This window comes from Drosophila sechellia, chromosome 2R (assembly GCF_004382195.2).
Source record: "Drosophila sechellia strain sech25 chromosome 2R, ASM438219v1, whole genome shotgun sequence".
NCBI classification, from domain to species: domain Eukaryota; kingdom Metazoa; phylum Arthropoda; class Insecta; order Diptera; family Drosophilidae; genus Drosophila; species Drosophila sechellia.
The window spans coordinates 4729047-4751608 of record NC_045950.1 but is presented as its reverse complement, the minus strand read 5'-3'; the positions used below and the strand labels follow the sequence as shown (position 1 = coordinate 4751608).

At 43.3% G+C, this 22562-nt stretch overlaps 1 protein-coding gene across 1 annotated transcript; it reads left to right on the top strand.

Annotated features, from left to right (window-relative positions):
* Positions 1 to 2701: 2701 nt before the first annotated feature.
* LOC6608190 (metabotropic glutamate receptor 2) lies at positions 2702 to 21541 on the top strand. Its single transcript, XM_032715687.1, has 17 exons — positions 2702 to 3859; positions 5945 to 6087; positions 8274 to 8444; positions 8939 to 9083; positions 13318 to 13460; positions 13820 to 13928; positions 14033 to 14204; positions 14328 to 14434; positions 14948 to 15097; positions 15219 to 15352; positions 15591 to 15781; positions 16357 to 16491; positions 16573 to 16735; positions 16850 to 17063; positions 17465 to 17616; positions 20290 to 20473; positions 21009 to 21541. The coding sequence occupies exons 1-17, from the start codon at positions 2956 to 2958 to the stop codon at positions 21539 to 21541; spliced, it is 3750 nt and encodes a 1249-aa protein (XP_032571578.1). The 5' UTR covers positions 2702 to 2955.
* The last annotated feature ends 1021 nt before the right edge of the window (positions 21542 to 22562 follow it).

Genomic DNA, 22562 nt, shown 5'->3' with positions numbered 1-22562 from the left:
GGCATTTGCATGTCTCGCCCCGCCGAATTATTCATATTTTGGGTGCGAGCGGCGTACTTCTGGGGCCGCCTTGTGTTACTATTAATTCTGTGTTCCTGCCGGCAAATTGAAGGCGACGCCTGAACCTGATCCTGGGCCAGAACATTAGCTGCAGCCCAAGAGGCTCAGGTGTGTGACAGGTGATTGAATGTTACTTGATGTGAAATTTTCTTTATTGTTTCGCCCACGAGTTTATGCAAATGCCGCACTTCGTCTGCATTTTGAAAACGACAGCAAATGAGATGTGAAATTAGAGTGGGTGGGCCATAAATCACCTCGCACTGACACTAGAAAGTTAACAAAATCAAGAGCACAATTGTATGGCCAGGCAATCTACTTTGCAGCCAGAGCAACCAATAAGTAGTTTCTGAATAAGAATACACAAACTAAAAGAAACAATTCCCTAATGAGTGCGCTCGTTATTTTGCGATTTACACAACTGAAGCATTTCCTTTGATATATTAAGAAAGCCTACTCTTGAACATGCACATTGAAGAGCACAAAGGCTTTTTAACACTGAGTAGTGCTCGAAAATTAAATGTCAAAGCAAAAGAAGGACTGAAGTATCGAAAGGACGACTTAATTTATGCCAGAGTAATGTACACGCCACTCCAAGGTCAGATTTACATGAAAACTCATCAGAGTCCTTCACTTTATGAAACTGTAAATCGCATCGACGAAATCAATTTGCACAACAGACCGATTGAACGAATGGAAAAGCCAACAAAATGATGTCGTCTGCGGCTCTTAAAGTCTGGCCGGGATTACATAAAAACGTTTCGGTGACAGAGAAAAGCGAAATTTAACGAAAATTGAAATCAGCGAAAAGGGACTCGGCGAACGAACAAAATGCTCAATCAAATCAAAGTCGCCATACAAAATGCAAAATAAGACAATGACAAAGCGGAGTGGGTGTTCAGCTGAGTTGGCCCAGACTGAGATGGGTTCGGATGGGTTTGGATGGGTTTTCCAGGGTATTCTAGGGTTTCTGGGGATTGGGCGGGGATCGCTCCTCGTAATGCTCGCCATGAACATTGTCCAACAAAACACGTTGAGACAAGTGTCACTGACAGCTGGAGGCAGTGCTCGTTATGCAAAAAAATCTCGAGAAATGGCCAAGAATGGGAAATTACGTGCCGTCCCTCCACTGAAATCGATGTGAACCGAAAATGCCGAAAAAATCCTTTAAAAATTATTTACATAAAGTTTAGTATGTGCAATCCAAGAGATCAGAGTACAAATAAGAAATTCTCGGAAATTCTCAACTCTTGGTCGGTACTCGCAAAGGAAGTTAAGGCGAATTCCCAGAAGGTTGGCTTTATTCTGTATAAATAGGTTTACCAAGCTCATCCGATAATAGAATCAAAAAAATTATTGGTAAACGTGAGTACTCCTTAAAAGGATTTATTCAGCATTACACTGATGAAAACCGCTGTGTTATTAACTTTGACAGCTTAGTCGTTCTACGGACTTTATTAAGGGCGAAGTTGAGATTGTCCTAATTACGACTTTGTACCATCACATTAATCGCTGATAGCCGTAGCTGAGAAAACATCTACACGGACAAGTCGATGGGCCCGGAGTCACAGGATAAGCGATTGTCGGATGAGAAGATACTCTGACGGAGCAGCGACAGATGTAATCAAAATAAATTACGAGCGTGTAAGCAGCCTCCAGTGTCTATTACGCACAATAAAAAGGGAAAGCACCATTTGTTTAACGCAATCTCATTATTCGATGCGTCCTGGAACCCGGAGGCGCAGATGCTGCAGCCGGCGTGGTTGGCGGCACCCCGACAATTGGCAAACTTGGAGCCGTTCAACCACCCAGCCACCCATCTAACCGTATAACCAGCCACCCATCAACCCACCCACTGACCCACAGACCCCGGTGTCATTCCGGGTTACCTTGATAATGCCGCTGATTACACTGATGATAAGTAATTTTGTAAACTCCAACTGCAGGCCTTGTCTAAAGTGGCGTTAACGCGTTTGTTGATTAGTGGGGCGGGTGAAGTAGACGAAAGATGGGCGGCAAGGACGGGTGACCGGCAGGGGGGGCTGGAAGCACTGAGAAGCTCATTACGATGCCAACAATTTGATTAATTACCGTTGGCAACCCTCCGGCAAGACCGTCTTTTCGCTTCTTTTTCCACTGCCCGTGGCAAAGGATTCCTTGCATTTTGCCCGTATTTTCCTCGTCTTGTGGCGGCGCGCACAATTTTATGCAAATTTAATTTACCTCAGGGCAATCATTTTTATGGGCAAATGCCCATGGGCCACGCCCACTTTAGCCCCATATTCGTGGTAGGTTGACAGTTATAAGCTTGGGGCTTGAAAACCTTTTGGGGGTTTGGTTGAAATGGAGGTATTTCTGTTAATATTGCGGGGTGACCACGTCGTTATATTTAAACTTTTAACGAACTTATGGACTATTTACAATGAACATAAGTATAAATAAAAGAACTGAAATAAATATTTGTGAAGATCATTTAAAAATAAACTGATCGAGTATATAAATCTATCAATGAAATATTTGAGCTTTTATTTGCTGTGACATTTAAGCCTGCAAATTATTTAAATAAAATGTTAACATAAACGGTATGAAAACAATAATATTGTAAACTAATTTGACCCGTTATCGCTAGTTGAAAATATTTATTAGTATATCTGAATAAATTCAAAATCAATACAGCTGCAAATGCAGCCACGGTTAAAATGCAAAAGCGGAAAAAAACCCATAAATTGTGAGAAATCAACGAGCACAAAGCCCAAAATGCGTCGCACATATCGCCAAAAGCAATTGAACTGTGAGCTAATCCAAAGCATATCCAACCCAAATCCGCGCATATAAAAATAAAGCGCGATTCGCGCGAATTTAGAATATATCACGCTAAAAACCGAAGCCAAGGCCAATATGAAAACAGTCTGTGACGACAGCAAATGGTCCGTGCAAATTTGCTTGCTACTGCTCCTGGTCGTCCTGTCCACCTGTCACATCCTGCAGACCGAAAGCCAGGTGGTCGGCGACATCGAACAGGCGGACGACGGGCTGGCGTCCAGTCATCGTCGCAGTCGCAGTCACAGTGCCAGTCACCGAGCTCACGTTGGCAATGGCAATCATCCTGGCTGCGAGCACCTCCATCATCGTCAGCATCGCGGCAAAAGTCACGCCCGGAAGCACAGACAGAGCCATTACGAGATGCTCGAGCTGGAGCAGCGGCAGCAGCAGATGGGCAAGCACTGGCGTCAGTGGATGAGCCACCTCCAGTCGCCGGATTATGCCAACGATGACCCATCGCCAGATGGCAGGCGCGCCTCGCCGGCTAATGCAGACCTTACCTACGACCACTTCGAGCTGGAGGACTACCAGCGATATGCTAATATTGACCTGGCATCGCCGCGCTCCGGTCGTCATCGCGGTCGCCACCTGCCCCTGAACAACATGAACCTAATGCTGCCGCTCAGCTCGGCGGATGGAAGTGGCAAGTACCTGAGATCCCTGCCGGACTCGGTGAGCTTCCAGAACGATCGATTGTACGCCACCCAGCCGCAGAGGCACTGGCCCGTTAAGCGGGAGGCCATCGTGGAAGGCGACGTCATTCTGGGCGGCCTGATGATGGTCCACTCGCGCGAGGACAGCATCACCTGCGGGCCCATCATGCCGCAGGGTGGCATCCAGGCCCTGGAGGCCATGCTCTTCACGATCGACAGGATTAACCGGGAGCAGCTCCTGCCGAACATCACGCTGGGTGCTCATATTCTCGACGACTGCGATAAGGACTCGTATGGCCTTGAAATGGCCGTGGATTTTATCAAAGGTAAGCAGTAACTGTGAGTGAGCAGTTGCAAAGCATAAGTAAAGGTAAAATCAAGAATAGTGACTCTCGAATATTGAATATCCTTTACTGAGCTAGGGAGCGAAATCCGCATTTCTCTAAATATTTAATATAAATTATAAAATGGAGATTTGATTACTAGGTTTTAATACTGCTTAAATTTCAAAAGTAAACTGAAACACATTTGATTACCAATAATTACGTTTCACAATTTATTTTTAAAATTTTCACAACCTTTAAAAGTTGATTTTATTTACCTACAAATTATTAGAGACCAAGCGCACAGCGTACACATTGCTCATACGCCACGTGAAACAGCCTCGGCTTATTTTCGCATTTATATGCAAATTATGCATACCTCTGGTTGTGAAACTTATGTGGATTTCATTGTGAGTAAAAGTTGTTTCAGTTGCAGTTGCATTACAGCGGTTGTTGTGTTGTGAAAGCCACGGGTGGAAACTGTTTGCAAATTTATTCAGGCAAATGATAAACTGAATTAGGGAGCGGTATCTCTGGGGCTTGTGTAATCCAAACGCTCGGCTCGGTGAAAGTGGTTGCTCAACTCTCGTGCAACGAATCAACATCCCCCAGATATAAATTTCATTAATAAACTAAATTAATAAATAAATTATGGGATTTCCGGGCGTAGGATGGGAGCTCCCTTGCCAACTAATATGCATAATTCCCTTAAGACAAAACGGCTGGGCATGAGATTGCCTTGCGCAAGGACATCGAGGGAAGATCAAGGACACACAAAATGCCGCTTATTACTTTTATCGGGCCGAACAAAGAGCTGCACACACTCAGTGCGCGCACACAACACACAACACACACACACACAACACACCCACACACACACACATAGTGAGCAGTCAGCCAACGATTCATAATCAATTGGGCACAGAGCCAGCATCCTTGTCATCGTCCCAGAACACTTTCTAATCTCCATAATTTCATTATTTATGTGCGCGGCAAGGATTTATTTGAGCGACGTGCTGTGCTCCTCTCTATCTCTTTCGCTCCGTGCATTCCCGTCTCGGTCTTTGTTGCGGGTGACGTATGAAAAACATAATTTTCCAAGTCACTGAATTATATTGACAGGATTAGGCAGGCCGTAAACTATGGCGATGCCCCACTGTGCCCGCACACACATTCCACATTCCACCACCGCGCTCCGAAATCGTGTGTATTTGGTTAATAATAATCTAGTTGGGCATCGATTGTATGGCCAAAATGAAGCCACTATCCGTGGCGGAGTGTTAATTAATTTGCACTTCAGCGCAGCTGCTGTGAGCACTTGATAGTAGTGGGCATGGCAATTCTCTTGGGCTTGGCTTTATATAGTTTAGCGTTAAGGCGTTAACTTGTGGCCTTCAAAGTTCTTAATTGCGGCATTTTGCATAAGGAAAGTTTCTATGAAAAAAATAAGTACGTACATAACTATAACAAGAAAAGGAGCAAATGTTTATATACCATTGCTGTAGTTATTTATTTGAATATTAAATATACAAAAACTGAATACCTAATAAGAACACTTTATGATTAAAAGCAACAATTATTGATCAATCTTCTTCCGATTCTTGGTGTTAAAACTTGTATAATCAAAAACAACTAAGGTGCATTTATTTCCATTTAATTTTCGATTGGCAGCTATATAATAATGAGTTCCAATCCAACTTGGACCGACTTAAAACCTATTTTGGGAAAGTTTTATGCAGACTAGTTTATGTTGAAACGTAAAAATATCCTATTTTGTATTTCTATTTTTGTATTTTGTAGAGAAAAGTTGTGAGAGCCATATTTAATTTTGCACACATGAGCATTTTAATCAGTTTTGTATACATTATTTCTAACTAACTCTTCACCAACAGAATAAAATGAAATTAAATTGGTCCGATATCGGTGGCCAAACAAAATAAAGGCGCATTGAGTTGTGCCATGTTGCAGGTGGAAAAACTAGCTGCAATATAAATGCTTTTGAATAATGCGAATTTCGGGGGAAAATCTCTTTTACCAGCACAATATAAACAAAACTGCTCAACTATTCCTCGATATTTACATTTTCAGGGTCCATCAGCAACATAGATGACGCGGAGTATCACTGCAACAAGACGCAGGTGCGCAAGGTCATCTCGGGGGTGGTGGGTGCCGCCTCCTCGGTCACATCCATACAAGTTGCCAATTTATTGCGGTTATTCCGAATTCCCCAGGTGAGTTTCCATTGTGTGATCACTGACTGTGCGACTCAGTGCGTGCGAAGTCCAAAGGTCATGGCACAAAAGGGCATCCTTTTTTGTTTTTAGTTCAGATTTTGCTTTACGCTCGCAGCTACATGTATATGTGCTAGTTTGGCCAACAAAGGTTTCTCCTATTTCGTAATTAAAATTTCCAGAAGCCACATGGTAACTGTTGTAATGGCTGGCAGGTCTTTCGGTTGGCTTTGCCGATTCATAAGTGTCTGCACGTGCCACTAAATTAGTCGAGTCCGGAGGCCAACTAGAGGAACAAAGTGCAGCAGTTGCAAGGAAGTGTTCAGCTGGGGTGCTCTCAGCAATCATAACAATTAATGTAATTATTTTACTCTATGTTCAATTTATCTTTGATATTCGATTTCAAAATGATGATTTTTAGCCGCTAAAGAACTGACTTACTTATAAATGTCCTACCAAAACCAATAACAAACTGGACAGATCGACTATCAGATACCCGTCACTTGCACTACCGTTTAAAAAGCTTGTATCTAGAGCATTGGTCGTATTTCAACTGCAAGCGACATTGCATTTTTTGGGTGTTCTTCATGTAGTGACTAGAGCGTGAAAAACGCCACAAACTAATATCCATTTCTGATTCAGGAAGGAATGTAACATTTTCCGAGTGCCGGCATGAATCACGTGCTGGAAGTTGAAGGAGATTGAGTGCCCGGTTCGGCTGCTCCGGCAACGTGAGCTGGAGCCAAAAGTCAACAACGCGACAATAACTAAGTAGCCAACTGCCACCGCCTGACTGCCAGATCCCTTCTCGATATATATAGTATGTGCTCAGTACTACTTGGATGCCATTAAACGCACACGAAGTGCCAGTCGAAGGAGCAGCAGCCGTTCCATGCAGGCCCAGCTATCGTCCCGAAAGGACCTCATAAATCAGCAATAAACATTTGATTGCATTTGGTTTGCACGCGTGGATTCTGCGCTGGCTTCGCATAAACAGCACTTTCGAACAAATTTTGTGTGTTCTGCAATTCAAATTTCTGGTCGATAGCGACTTAGTGAGTTTCGTTTAGGCTTAGCGGAAATTGGCAGCAATGAAATGTTCGCAAGGACACAATTCGAATGACAATGCAGTTAAAAATTCCGCACATGCAATATTTTATGGCTTATCGTATTTGGATAATAGTGTTTTAAATGCTTGAACAAACAATACTTTGCTGTCTTTTCGGTTTAAAGTAACATTTTTGCCGTCAGAAGTTGCTGTATTAAATTAAATGGTTATTCAAACATTTCATTTTATCTATCTTGAAAAAAGTACGAAAGTACTCGTATATATATAATATATATATTAAATATAATATATTGTTTTTTGTATGGACTGACAAGTTTTTCACCATTATTCATACTTCAATAAAAGTAAATATTTGCATCTCTAGTGAGTCAATTATCAAAAGTCAACAAAGCCAGAGCTACACAATCATTTTGTTATAATTCGACGCTTTAATGAAAATCTAAAGTACTTCTGATTAAATGAAACTGAGAACGCCGTAAACCATAGGTAAATTAGTCACAGAAATAAAGTCTGGTATGAGTTGCAATGCCTGTCTCGCCATGAGCGTTTGACAAGTAATCAAGCACTTACCCAGAAACTGTTGACTAATGGTAATGACACTTAATTAGAAGCCAAGTGGTTCATTAAACACTTGCAGTTGACTTGCCACGCCATCGACGATTTGCCCCAGGATGCACCTAGTGCCTGGCCCAAGTGTTTGTGGGCGGATCCTCCTCTAACCGAACGGTTTATGTGTGCGTGAAATTGGTTTCCCGGCTTGGGCCAGGTCACCACAGTTGGCCTTTTGCTGCAGTTGCCACAGCTTTGGGTTTCGCAAGGTAATGCCAGCTGATGTTTTCTTTGACAGCAGCATTGTTTGTGGTTTTTGGGAAACAGCTTAAGCGGGAAAATATGAGCGAAAAACTGGGAAGGAGCTTGCGAAAGGTTCTGCAGAAGCGATAGCCCAGAACGAGTGCGAAAAAATATGAAAATTAAATGGTGAACCTTAAAGTGAAAGGGGTTCTTACATAAAATAGCACACTTGCCACTTTGTGCCAACCAAGCAATAGCAATAGTTGAACACTAAAATGTTATCCCATCATATTGTAAACCGCCTCCCCACATTTTTTCCATCCAGGTGTCGTACTTCTCCACCAGCCCCGAGCTGAGCAACAAACAGCGGTTCGAGTACTTCTCCCGCACTATTCCGTCGGATCACTACCAGGTGAAGGCCATGGTGGAGATAGTGAAGCGGATGGGATGGAGCTACGTCTCGATTATCTACGAGGAGAGCAATTACGGAATCAAGGTGAGTGTTTATGTATGGAACTTTGATTAAAATGGAAGAGAGGAGTGCATCTATGGTGGAGAAAAGGGTTTAAAGAATCAGAATTCTATGTTTAAAAAGAGCTCGTTAAAATTCAAATTTAATGTATGTTGCATTTTACATTGTATTGAAAATCTATACGAACAGAGATCTTTAAACATTGAAAAGTGTTCAATTAGTTTCAGGCACTCAAAGTTCCTCCTTTTTAAAGAACTACATTCCATCTTTTTAATTTTACCTAATAAGGCAAGTCAAGTTGACTAGTAATCCTTAAACGGTGGCTCTTCAAAATAATGCCAAGTGCCGTTTAAACTCGTTAGCAGCACTCCATTATCATATGTTTATATCCTCAGTCGCGTGCAGTGTAAACGATATACATTTTAAGTGAACGCCTTGTATCCTTGTACCTGCGTCAACATTTTACCCATCCCACCACATGCGTTTTTATGGCTCACCCACACTGCACTTGTTTTCAGGCTTTCGAGGAACTGGAGGAGCTCCTGGCACGCCATAACATTTGTATTGCCATCAAGGAGAAGCTGGTGAAGGATTCGGGAGTGGCCGAGGACATCGCCTACGACAATATAGTGCAGAAGCTTCTGACGAAGCCGCGGGCTCGAGGTATGTAACTGGGGAGTGGGAAGTGGGGATTGGGGATAGGGGATAGCAGGCGATGCGCGATGCGGCGGAGGAAAAGTGAATTTTCAACCGGAACAGCGACTAAAGTCTGCCAGTCAAAATGCAATTTAAAATGAAAATGTCAAAGCGAAGGCGCAGTGCAAATGCGAAAGGAAAGCCCTTCGCAACGCCCGCGCAATGAATGCGATCCGGAGTCGGGAACTATGCTAGGATTTTTGGCTGGGCGACGGAAATTGCGTAAATTAAATGAAAATATTTAAAAACTCCCTCGCCAGCGCGCCGTTGTGCCATCTGTCCCAGCGGGAAATTAAAAAGTTCACGACAAAACAAACGGAAAAGTTATTTGCAAATAAATTGAGAGATAGTCGCCCAGAAGTGGGCTAACTGATACGTCCAATACTGTAGTGGTGCAAAAAAGTGTGTATTTGTAATAGCCAAAAATGAAGGTCCTGTCCATTGTCCGCGGACAAAAAGCCAGGAGTAGTACTTGGCGTCCCCGAGGTCTGATGAATGACACCACCTATTTGACATGGCAAGCAATTAAAAATTCCAGTCAGGGTTGGCCAAGTTCAAATTTATCGGAACGATTTTTCAACCTAAATGAAAACGATTTTTCCACATGGCATTGCTCCAATCTGCGGCAATCATGCGATTCAGCGGCGAGATAAACAAAAAATAAATGTCAATCAATTTGAGTTTTCACATTTTGTGTTCCCCTGTCGAATATCAGCTGCCAGTGGCAGACGCCGAAAAGAAATATAAATTAAAAATAATTACCGCCCACAGCTTTGCGCATATCATTAGTCAGTGCCGCGAAAGGGTGAAGAATATCAGGGTCGTGCCCGCCAATAAAAAGCGCCAGGTCGACCAATAACAATTGACTTTTGTCTGGCAAACAATTTTTGATTTACATAAATGCGCCATCAGGAGTCGTAAAGCAGTCGGCCCAGTCGGTCGCCCAAGAAAAGGGTTCCTCCGCCACCATTATTTATTGTGATTTGCGATTTGACGCCGCTTACAGGGCGCTCGCTGCCTCGCAACGATTAATCAATTTGACAAAGTATTTTCCCTGGCATCAGTTGTTTAATTTTGCATATCGAGGGTTCTTTCACTGCTTCCGGTCCTGCTCCTGGTCCTGGTTCTGGTGCGGGCTCCAGTTGGGTCCCTGAAAAATGATGCCCTTCCGGATCCGTAACTGCGGCTGGTAACTGCCGCCAGGGGTGAACTTTACGCTTGTTCGGATCCCCACACATGTCACTCCGGAGCTAAATGGAATGTGGGCGGGGGGCCGACATGTTTTTCCTTTTTATCGCCGATGTGCCAAGCTGATGCGATTTCAGCCAAGACATGGCCGGCCCCCGCCCGTTTTAGATCACTTTCTGGCCCGGCTTTAAAGTTTCCCCCTAATCTGCATAAATATCCTGGCGAGTGGACTCTTAAATTAAATTTGATATCCCTGCTAAGAATAACCGTGGTGCTCGACTGCTATAAACAGGCTACTGTGTACGAGAAAGCCGCTCAAGTGTATGTCTAAGGCAAAATGAAAATCCAAGGAAATTATCCTTCACTTCACAAAAGTATCGACAAGTTTTCCCCTTGTCGCCGCCGCTGCCTTTGAATAAGATTCCCTCCTCTTACGTCGAGTGGCGGAGCGGCAGTGGCAAATCGATACCGGGACATGTTGAAGGGGCAAAAAATTATGGCTAAGACAAAGGACCTCTTGGGCGGACAAGTTTGTCCAGAGCGAAACAATAAGGGCTGAAGAAAGCTTAAGAAAATTTGGTGAGCACCTAACCAAAGGATATTTTTAGGAGCTCCTGAGTTCCATCCACAAGACCACAAGCGACTTAGGTGTCGGCTTTGCCAATTAGCCATTGGGAACGTTGTTTGCTTGGAGTTTCTAATGATATCTCCACACTTTTTTGGACTTACTGTTCGCTTTTTGGGCCCAATTAAACTATTGTTTTTCTTGCAAATTGAAGAAAAATACCTTGGCAGAAAATCTAAATATAGTAAAGATACGCCGCCATATGCACTGTGGTTTTTTATGCGTTTTTTTGGCAGAAAGTCAAAAAAATTTTTGAACGGAATAAAAAAATTTTTAGTTTCTTTATATTTAGGATAGTCTAATTAGATAAAAAAAAGTCGATTTCTACTTTTTTATGCAACACTGCCTTATTGCCCACCTCTCAAAGACAGCTGATTGTCGATAACATGCGTAAGACAAAATTGGCGGCAAATCATTGTGCAACATTTGTGGTTAATATTTCCTCAGAGAATTAAAAAGTTTAAGGTGGTGTCATGGAAAACATTAGGCCAGGTATGTAGATTTGTAGTTCAGTAAAATTTTTGTGTATTTTATATGTTTTTGTGTAGTTGTATCGTGTTTTGTTTATGTACCTTTTTTACAGTCAACTTAACAAATGTAGCTGTGTTTCGTGGAATATAACTTTTGTATGGCAAACCACTTCAAAAGAATTTTAACGGCAAGTTATTAACTAACATGTGTATAATATTATACAACTGTTTTCATATGCACCTTTTTGTTCCTTTTTGAAAAAATTACGTTTTTGTAGATGAATACTTGTTTGGGCATGCAGAGCTGCTTGACATTTGGAGCAACAATAGTCGCTCTGAGGATGCAGTTAGGCAGCATATATTTAAAAAAATTGGTCAGAATAATTTAAATGAATGTTGTATTTCATTGATAAATAAAAAAGTTTAGTCCTTCTTTGATTACATAAGGAAACATTTGCCAGGTTGCAATAGACAGACTGTCGCTGGACAGTTTGAAGAAAAAACACTTCAAATGGCTGGCATCTAGTATTTGTATAATCGCTGATTGGAAAACTCCAAACAAAGTTGGTCGTCCAAAACTAGTTTATGAAAAGGCTAGTGACAGACTTAAAAGAAAATTAGCTTCGGACCTTGCGGATGAAAATAATAATTCTGTACCATTACTCTTGCATGCTGCTTCAGTTTCGGCTAAAAAAGGAAATGAAAAGGACATGGCAGTTGTATTAAAAGCAGCTGGTAACAGCGATAATATCAATAATATAAAAAGAAAAATGTTCTCTTTTGAGCCCACACAAATGTCCGTCGACAATGCATTAGCCTTTTTATTTGAAAAAGGATTTACAAAAAGCCAATACATCAATTTAAAACGGAATACAAAAGTATACGGCTTAGATATTTACCCATCATATCCTGATGTTCTTAACGCTAAACTAAAGCTTAGACCAAATGGCATCGAGTATTTTGAGAATAAAGCGCAAGTTGAGTTACAACAACTCTTAAACCACACAACTTCGCGGATTCTTGAAATGCAGTATGAAACTTTCAAAGCAAATACCAACTCGATAGAATGCCAATTAATATTTAGCTATGGATATGATGGATCAACTGGTCAGAGTATTTATAAGCAACGTTATGAGGAAATCGGTGCTGTATATGATGGATCGCTGTTTGTTACTACAATTGTACCATTAAAATTAGTAGACAATGAACAAAAAATTATTTGGATCAACAGATCGCCACAATCTATACGGTTTTGTCGTCCTTTAAAAATTGAATTTATTAAGGAAACTCGAGAGCTTATATTAGCAGAAAAAGAAAACTTGGATACCCAGATATAATATCATAATATAATATAATTAAAAATAGATACAATTTTTTTTTTTTGGTAATGTAAATATTTTTATGGCATATCGGCCAGATCGTTTATATGGCAGCTATATGAAAGTTGACCAAATCACTTGAAACTTTGTGAATCATCTTGGGGGAAGTAAAGAGTAACACAAACCAAATTTGGTGAAGATAGGTCATCATTTCGAATTTCTGCGAAAAAAAAACGCATAAAAACCACTGTGATATGGTGAACATCTGAAAAAGTGGTTGCATTACATCAATATATACGCTTGGTCATGTGTACTTTTGAAGACTTGCATTACGCCTAACGGCTATAATAATCCCACTTAATTTATACAGCATTTGCGTAATTAATATTCAGAGCGAAATAATGGGCTGTCATTTAATACTGTAAAAACACTTTAAGCCGCCAATGAAGGGGCAGCCCTCGAAAAGGAAAACACAAGAGCAGTTGGCAGCTGCAGATTGTTTTCTTTTGCGCACAAAAGCCGCTCATTTACTATTGATTGCAATTAAAATTAATTTCTTCCTTCCTCCTTTCGCATCCTTTTAATCCGCCGCTGCCCAGGGGCCATTATCTTCGGCTCGGATCAAGAGGTGCGACAAGTGATGCGGGCAGTCCGCCGGGCGAATGCAACTGGTTCCTTCTCCTGGATCGGATCCGATGGCTGGAGTGCGCGGAATTTGGTGTCCGACGACTACGAACCGGAGGTAGGTGAACTATTTCGTCAGATCGGATGACGGGCCAGTTACCGTCAGCCGGAAATTATGAGCCCAAATGGGCGGAACAACTAGGTTTGATTAATGGTTCGGATTTCGGTCACATACTCACGCACATACGAAAGCCCAACCCCACGACATGATAACCAAAAAATTATAAATGATGGCGGCCCAAAAGAACACTTTCACACGCCCTTTCCCATGATGAATTATGGTTCAATTTGGATTAATCGTGTCTGCGTCTGTGCGTGGCTAATTAATTTGTCTAAGCCCTTCAAGCCCAGAAATGACCCTCCTCTTCGATCAAGCTCATTAAGTATACGCCGCGTGTGTCTTGGTGTCATCAACAGGTGGAAGGCACACTGTCTGTGCAGCCGCAGGCGAATCCGGTGCGCGGGTTCGAGGAGTACTTCCTCAGTCTGACGGTGGAGAACAATCAACGCAATCCCTGGTTTGTGGGTAAGTGAATTACCGCTTAAAATTAAAGTGGTGTTCATTAATGCTCTGATATAAGTAGTCCTTTTTTAGTTTTCCCTTTCGCTAAATGGTTATCTTGATTTCAGAATTCTGGGAGGATCATTTCCAGTGCCGATATCCCGGCAGTACGAGCACTCCGTACAATAACTACACCAAACAGTGCACCACAAAGGAGCGACTTTCACGCCAGAACACTGACTTCGAGGACCAGTTGCAGTTTGTTAGCGACGCAGTGATGGCATTTGCATACTCCCTGAGGTACAATAAAGCTTATTTCGAAAGCAACCCAGTAACACTTTAAACGTATTAAGAAAGTTATAGTTGCTTTCTCAGCCTAGGAGGTAGCAATAAATAAAATGTAATGTAATTTCCTCTCCTCAGGGACATGCATCGCGACCTGTGCGGCGGAGGTCCTTCGCTCTGCGAGGCCATGAAGCCGACGAAGGGTGCAGACTTGCTCAAATATTTGCGAAAAGTGGAGTTTGAGGGTGAGTGAGAAATGAAAGCCGTATATCCACTTGTGTAGGATAAAAGCAAGTTAAATTAACGGAGTAACTATTCCCGGGGATTTTTAAAACAGGATGTCAGACTGACTCAAATCCCTTCGCTCTCGATTAGTTCCTTCAGCCGGCAAGTGTTGCGCAAATAGCTTAAGTGGAAATTTCCTGCCAACCCGTCCTTTCAGTTGGGCCAAAAGCCACACACACACACACTCACTCACACACACAATGGCATATCTCAGCCTGCGAGAGTCCTACAAGGCGCATTGGCCATGCTTTCGAGTGGAAAATGGACTTGCTTGTCATCGTCATTGAACTCGATTGAAATTCAATAAATTACACAGACAGACGGACGGGAAGAGCCAAAGGCCCTGACTGACTAGCGCAGATTGTCAATTTTCTGATAGGGCGAGCGGGCAAGCGGCAAAGTCGGCGAAGTCGTCCCTGGCAGGCGTGAAACCATAAACCCATTTAACTCCTATTCGATCAATCCCTCCGCAGGCCTCAGCGGCGACGAGTTCCGCTTCGACGGGAACGGCGACGGTCCGGCCCGGTACAACATCATCCACTTCAAGCAGTCCCAGGCGGGACAGTACCACTGGGTCAAGGTGGGCGAGTACACCGAGGGCGAGCTGCGGCTTAACATGTCGGGTAAGATAGAGCCCCATTGGCCTCCCAGATTTTTAAATTCTAAATGTGTTCGGGAACTTACCAAGATGCGTTCCTCCTCCTCATCAATAATAATTTTGATTTCATTATCCCGCTAACCCAGAGGTGAAGTTCAAGCGGCTGAGTCCCAAGCCACCGGAGTCTGTTTGCAGCCTGCCATGTCTGGTGGGTCAGGCCAAGAAGTACGTGGAAGGCGAGAGCTGCTGTTGGCACTGCTTCAATTGCACAACCTATCAAGTAAGTGAAGCCCATCTGGGGCCAGTAATTTATTTGTTAGCCCTTCGAATAGATTGAAATGTAGTGAATTATTCCGGAACTAACGCGTTGACGGGAGATGGGAAAAATGGTGACTAGCAGGCAAAAACAATTAAGCCATCAGGCCTGAAAGGGGCTGCAAGTGAATGGCAAACATGCCGCCTTTGTGCTCGCCCCATCCATTTATCAAGTGTTCCTTTGTGCGGTGCGTCCATTGCAGATCCGCCACCCGGATGACGAGACCCACTGCAAGCTGTGCAAGCTGGGGACTCTTCCCGACGCCCACAAGCAGTACTGCCGCCCCATTCCGGAGATATATTTGCGTCCGGAGTCCGCCTGGGCCATCGGTGCTATGGCATTCAGTGCGACCGGGATCCTAGTAACGCTCTTCGTAATGGGCGTATTTGTCAGGTGAGCAGTGCATACACCGCGATAAAAGCGGTTTAATTGTATTTAATGGCTTTCATAAAACCATTTAAAACAATTCAGAATCAAAAAACTGATCATATCATTAAGAAAACATTCAACCAGTAAGGCCGTTTTTAATAGTAATGTGAATATTTTTCTTAACTTCAAATAATTTTACCAATAATAAATTTAATTCTGAAGATAAGGTAGTTATGTTCTTGTGTTTATAAGTATAGTTATTTTAGTTGTATTTGTGACAAGCTAAAGGGCATCGTGATCTAATTGCTAAAAATTTCATGAGGGACTGTTTTGTAAGCTGTAAATTTCCTATGAAGATAGTTTCAAATAAGGCATACTCTTGATTGATTTGTTTTTCTCTGACTGTATTTATTGGCACAACACTGTGCGCTTGTATGGATATGGAAAGCAATTAAAAAGTTTCACCATTTCCGGGCAAACTTCGCCACAAAGTTAACCAGCAGACACATAAAAATGATGCAGTAATTGGCTCAAGAAAACGTCGTTGCAAGTTTGAAACTGAAGTAACGCCTTTCCCTCCTCCACTTTCCACCCAACAGGCACAACGACACGCCCATAGTGCGTGCCTCTGGGCGGGAGCTGAGCTACATCCTGTTGGCGGGGATTTTCATGTGCTACGGTGTCACCTTTGCCCTGGTCCTGAAGCCGACCAACATAGTGTGTGCCATTCAGCGGTGAGTGTGCAAATTGCCGAGATGATGCGTGCGAATTTTCATCCGAATCTCCTGCTCCTCCGCTTTTCCGCTTTCCCACAGGTTCGGTGTCGGCTTCTGCTTCACGGTCGTTTATGCAGCACTGTTGACCAAAACGAATCGCATTGCACGGATCTTCAAAGCGGGCAAACAGTCCGCCAAGCGGCCCTCCTTCATTAGTCCCAAGTCCCAGCTGGTAATCTGTGCGTGCCTGGTTAGTGTGCAGGTGAGTGTGTGGAGTGGTCTGGCGGCGCCCCTGGCGGTGACCCACGGGGCGGATGTGGAATCGAGATGCCCTGCGATGACTCCGTGTCATTCGTTCCATTCACTCCATTCGCAGATACTCATCAACGGCGTTTGGATGGTAATTGCGCCATCACATGCCATGCACCATTATCCCACACGCGAGGATAATCTGCTCGTCTGCGACTCGTACATCGACGCCTCCTACATGATTGCGTTCTCCTACCCAATCTTCCTGATTGTTATTTGCACGGTCTACGCGGTGCTCACGCGAAAGATTCCGGAGGCTTTCAACGAATCTAAGCATATTGGTGAGTTACAGTTTTTTATTTCCAGAAGAGCTATAATTCCGCGTAATTGGCTTTGTCTTGGAAGGGTCTGTACAAAAAGCCCTGCATGGGTTTGCATTTTTCATATCATGGGTCATTACAGCAGCAATGCTATTAACTGGTTTATTTAGTGCATAAAATAACCTCACATGCGCATTACATAGCATCATTATTGTATGAATAATCACCTCCTCATAATTAAGTTATGTGTATTGTATATTTGTAATTTGGTTATTTCGAAACAATACACGAATGAAATATTTATGGGTCTATATTTTATGCATTGCAACCTCAGAGTTCTAGTTCACAAATGTTTTATAATTATGAAGCCATAACGCACATAATTGGCCATTTTGATTGATTGCTTAACCCTATTGTTACAGGATTCACCATGTACACGACTTGCGTGATTTGGCTAGCTTTTGTACCGCTCTACTTCGGAACCGCCAACCACGTCCCGCTGCGCATCACCAGCATGTCGGTGACTATCAGCTTATCCGCCAGCGTGACCATCGCCTGTCTCTTTTCGCCCAAGGTGAGTCCGGATAGCTGGGAGTGGGTTGGGCTGGCCTTCAGCTTGGGTGATCCATCTCCGCCCGGGTCCTCTGTAAATTGATTGGTAATTGCGTTATGCATTAATTATTGCGCATTTATCTGGCGACCGTTGAATGATTTTGGGTGCCGCAGTATGCAGTAGCCATCGGCGATTTTATTCCATTTCATTCCGTTTATACCGGACGCTGGGACGAGTGTTTCATTAAAATGCAATAAGACGGATGATGAGGACTGCCGGGAGCCAAGGGTTTGGTAATTCAACAACTGGCTGCATTGATTGCGATGTGTTGCTTCCAACCATATTGTTTTTAATGCCCACCCTTCCTCTGCGTCCATATTCCTTGGTCCTTGGCCATTTCATAATGTTCCTCCGAGAAGAAGCTTAAATGTCAACAAGCCATGTCCTCCCACGAAGCTGAACTGGTCATGATCTCCTCCCAAAGGCGCGCGTCCCTTATGTTGGCATACTCGGTCCCCATGCCAACATATTTTTTAATACGCCCTGCTATTAGCCATTAAGATGCAAGTAAACTGCCAGACAAGCCAAATATAGCCAGCCAGTTGAGTTCATGGACTAGATGATGCAGCATGGAGGAGGAATCTTACATTCAAGCACTGATAACTTCATTACACGGAAACACGACCTTTGACAGCAATGAGAAACGCAGGAAAGGAATTTTATAAGGAAATGTCGAATAGCGTGTTTGATTATTTTTTGGAGAAGTATTCCAAGCATGAAAGTCAGATCAGATAATACAAGTTATATTGACAAGCAATGGAAGTCCCTCAATTGTATGGCTATTGAAAGGGAAAGACTTTTCTAGTTAGTTTCCAAAGGCTTTCATACATCACTTAAAGGTGCCTTTTCGCCAGTGTCTATGCCATTTAAGAGCAAGGAGGTAGAAATAGTCAATCAGCCAGAAACTTGATTAGCAACGGAGCGGGGCTCCCACAACCGCACACGTCATAGATCTTGGTCCCGGAGCGGAGCGGGCTACAGTTTATGGTCTGTCTGCATATTCCGGGTGCAAAGTAGAACATAACCCCGGGGAGGCGAAGGGCCGTAAACACTCAGCACAGGGCTATTATTAAATGTCGGAGCGGAGCATTCTTCTTGGCCCAGTGGCTGCTAACCGGGCCAACTGTACGCTATCAGATGTCACCTAATGCACGGTTGGTTTGCGACGAGGAAGGAACACTGTACTGCGCACACGGCAAATACAGTGTGCACAAGCACACGAACCGCATCGTACACCTTGAGCCATAAAAATGCAATTTACAACTGCTTGTGTCTGGCAAAAGGAAAACAATAAAAGGCTGCCATGAATGCGGCATGCCACACAACAACTGGGGATCACCGGACTAAGAGGCAACAAACTAAGGCCCTGCCGCTAAGGTGCCGGCAGCCACGCCTCCTTCCGCAGGACAAAGGCTGGCAACCGAGGTGGCAAGCCATTCCGACTTCCGACTGCCACGCGCCCTTTCTGCTGTCCGTCCGGCTCTGCCTCAGTTTGTTTTCGAACTTGCCGCGTTTGCTTGCGGTGAAAACAATAACAAGGGGCGTCCAAATGGCAGCCAAACAATGTCAAAGCACAGCTGAAATGACCCACCGTGCTACGTAACACAACGCAGCGTATCGCAAGTTGAAACCAGGAGCACTGCTCGCAATTTGCGCTAAATTTTCACTAAGCGTTTAATGGATGCTGCCATTATAGTAAGGAGTATGTGTGCTCTGTACCAGAAGCTCGCTTTCGTGGCCAAAAAAAAATTCGATTTGACTTTAAAGCATATTAGAAAGTCAGGACACATCAAGAAATTGGTCTAATGTGTTTTCATGTATTGTCTTAACAACATTGAATAGTCATTTTATTAGCGGTATTTTTTTACCCCTTACTAATAGAGTAAAAGAGTAAACTAGTTTCGTTGAAAAGTATGTAATAGGTAAAAGTAAGCGTAAAAAATATATATTCTTGATCAGGATCAATAGCAGATACGATCTGACCATGTCCGTCCATGGAACTATATATGCTAATAAGTTGAGATAGAGCATGCTGATTCCAGAGACATAGACGCAGCGCATGTTTCCGTATTCCGTATCTGGTCCCGCTGACGGTATGGCCGTGTCCTGCCAGAGCCCGCCACGGATCCCGTCACAGATCCCGGTAGATCTTCTAGCTAAGTAACTGGTATCTGATAGTCGGCGAACTCGACTATAGCATACCCTCTTTCTTTTTATTCAAATTAATAAACAAAATAAACGAATGCGTGATTTAATCCGTCCAAGTTATATTATTCTTTAAGTGTACGTATGGTAATATGGGGCTTAGGCGTGCACTTCTGCTCCCTGTAAACGGCCCAAGTCGTTGGCCTTTGCTTTGACCACATTACTGCTGGCCGTCGAAGCCGGAAATGGCTAATGACACTTGGGTTTGGATTGGGAATGGTACTTGGCCACTTGGGCGTTGCAGGTCACGCACTGACTTCCAATCAAAGCCGTAAGATAAGCCATCTTGGGGAGCCACGAAATTGGATATCGCCTCCAAATAGCTATTACACACAATGGGTCGTTCGATTAATGCCTCGAACGGGAAATTAACCTAATTGGAAAGACGCACTGCTTTTCTGACTCGACCCTACGCTTGCGTCCTTGCAGCTGTACATAATACTCATACGCCCCGAGCGCAACGTGCGCCAGAGCATGATGCCGCCTCGCTACGGCAATATGCACCGCACCGCTGGCACAGGACCCTCGTCCATGATGGCCGCCGCCGTGGTGACCGCCGCCACCTGTGCCCAGGAGGAGAAGATCCAGAAGCATATCACTCCCACAAACACAGGTCAGTAATTAAGGGATATCGGCTAACGTGTGTCCCGGGTCAGTAAACGCAGCGCTCAAAATACACACACTTGGTGTCGAGCAAATGTATTATTGACATATGTAATTTGCTGTTGAATAGTGCAATTAAGAGGTATAACAGTTGCTCGCCTCGTTAATCATTATCGATCAATTAATCAAATTATTGAAAGTGAGTCGATTTTATCTCCTGACAATGTATTAATCGTATTTTGCAAAGAATTTATATCAATTAAAATATATTACTTTATTAACCCTTTGCACCAGCTGTACCTATCTCTCGTATTCATTTTTAATTTTTGTGGAAATGTTTCAATTAATTAAGAAAAGCTTACCATAAATTGGGTAATATAGCAGGTCTTTAAGTAACTTTAGCTGTAAAAGCTGTACAGTTTTATCTAAGAAATAGTAAGGTCAAACTAAAGGTATATCCTTATTAAATTTAATTGATTTAAAAATGGATAGGATAGAGAAAGAAACTCAATTTATTTTTATCATTCACTACCCATAACTTGCAGAAAACTCGCTAAAGACGAAGAAATTGTGCGAAATGGCCACTCAGACAATTTCCAGTATAATCACGTCGCTGGACATCAATGCGTACAATCAAATACCATATGCCGATCAATATGTGCCAAACAATGCCACAACGGCCACGACCACGCCCACAGATAAGGGCAGTGGCAACGGCAACAGCAACAGCAATAGCAATACGAATGGTAGTAGCAATAGCAACGGCAACAGCAACAGCAATGGCGATGGCGATGTGGCAACAGAGAAAGTCGTGGCCAACAATAATAAAATCAATCAGCGGCAACATGGCCAGCCGGCCGTGGCATTTGCCATCACATCGACTAACAATCACATAAGCGGCCCAGCAGCAACCATAACAACAACAGCGGCAACTGGCGAAAGAACAACAGAGGCGCTGGTGGCTACAATAACAACTCCATTGGCAACGGGGGATGTCAGCGAAACCGTGTCCGTGGCGCCCAACAATGGGCATGGAAACGGGAGCCAACGTCCGCCGGTCCTGCAAACAAACTTATAGCTAAACGCACAACAATTGCAGCAGCAGCTGCTGAAGGAGCAGCAGCGACAACAAGCCGAGCTGCAGCAGCAACATCCGCAGCAGCAACATGGAACACAAAGCTCTTCCAGCGACACCGGTAGCACGGGCAGCGGCAGTGCGGCGAAGAAGCGGGCCGCAATTCCCGTTTAGCTGCCACCGGAGATTCGAGATTCTCGCAACCATACGTAAGTAGAGGAAAGTGTCTGTTGACCCAAGCGATTCCCGATAGGGATGCGGAAAAGCAGACGGAGGGGAGGGCAGGAGTTCGTGCCAGGACGGGACTAAATTGGGAGTAGCTGGGCCACAGAAATATCTTCAGATCTTAGAAGGCGAATTAATTCTAATTTATTTCTTATATAAGTTTGTTTTATACCTTCCACAATATTTCGAAGTTCTTATATATTAGTTTCTCGATAGCTGTACAACAATGTATCTCAATAGTGAAGATATTTCTGTGGCACCTAAGACTTTCTTCAGATTTTAACAGACACGCAAGAGTTGTAAGTAAGTAAGAGTCGGCTGATCAAAAACCTTCGCAACTCTTCCCAAAAACAAATGTGTTTCTCCATTTTACACTTCAGCACAAGAGTTAAAAAGCTATATTTAAAATAACTTGTCAACCTTAATATATCAATAAGTGTTTAGTACTTAAGCTTATCTAGAATTCTAAGCGTTGTTTCAAAGCGTTCCGAAAGAAACAAAAAAATGAAAATGTGATATAATTTGAAAAATGTGTTTTCTACAACCGAAGCAACTTGCAAGCTATCTGAATAGTACACGAAACTTATAGGCTAAGTGAGGCAAACGCTGTACAGTGAGCACTGGATGAAGAGGACTTTTCGAGGGCGCAATTATGTTCCAAAAGGGCTGGGACACAGCCCCTTTGCAATGTAGCAGCTAGTTAGAACAATTACAATTGCATTTATTGTGTTGTTTGAGCCCATCAACATGGTAGATTTAATTGTTGTCCAACTGAGATGTACATATGTATGGTATTTAA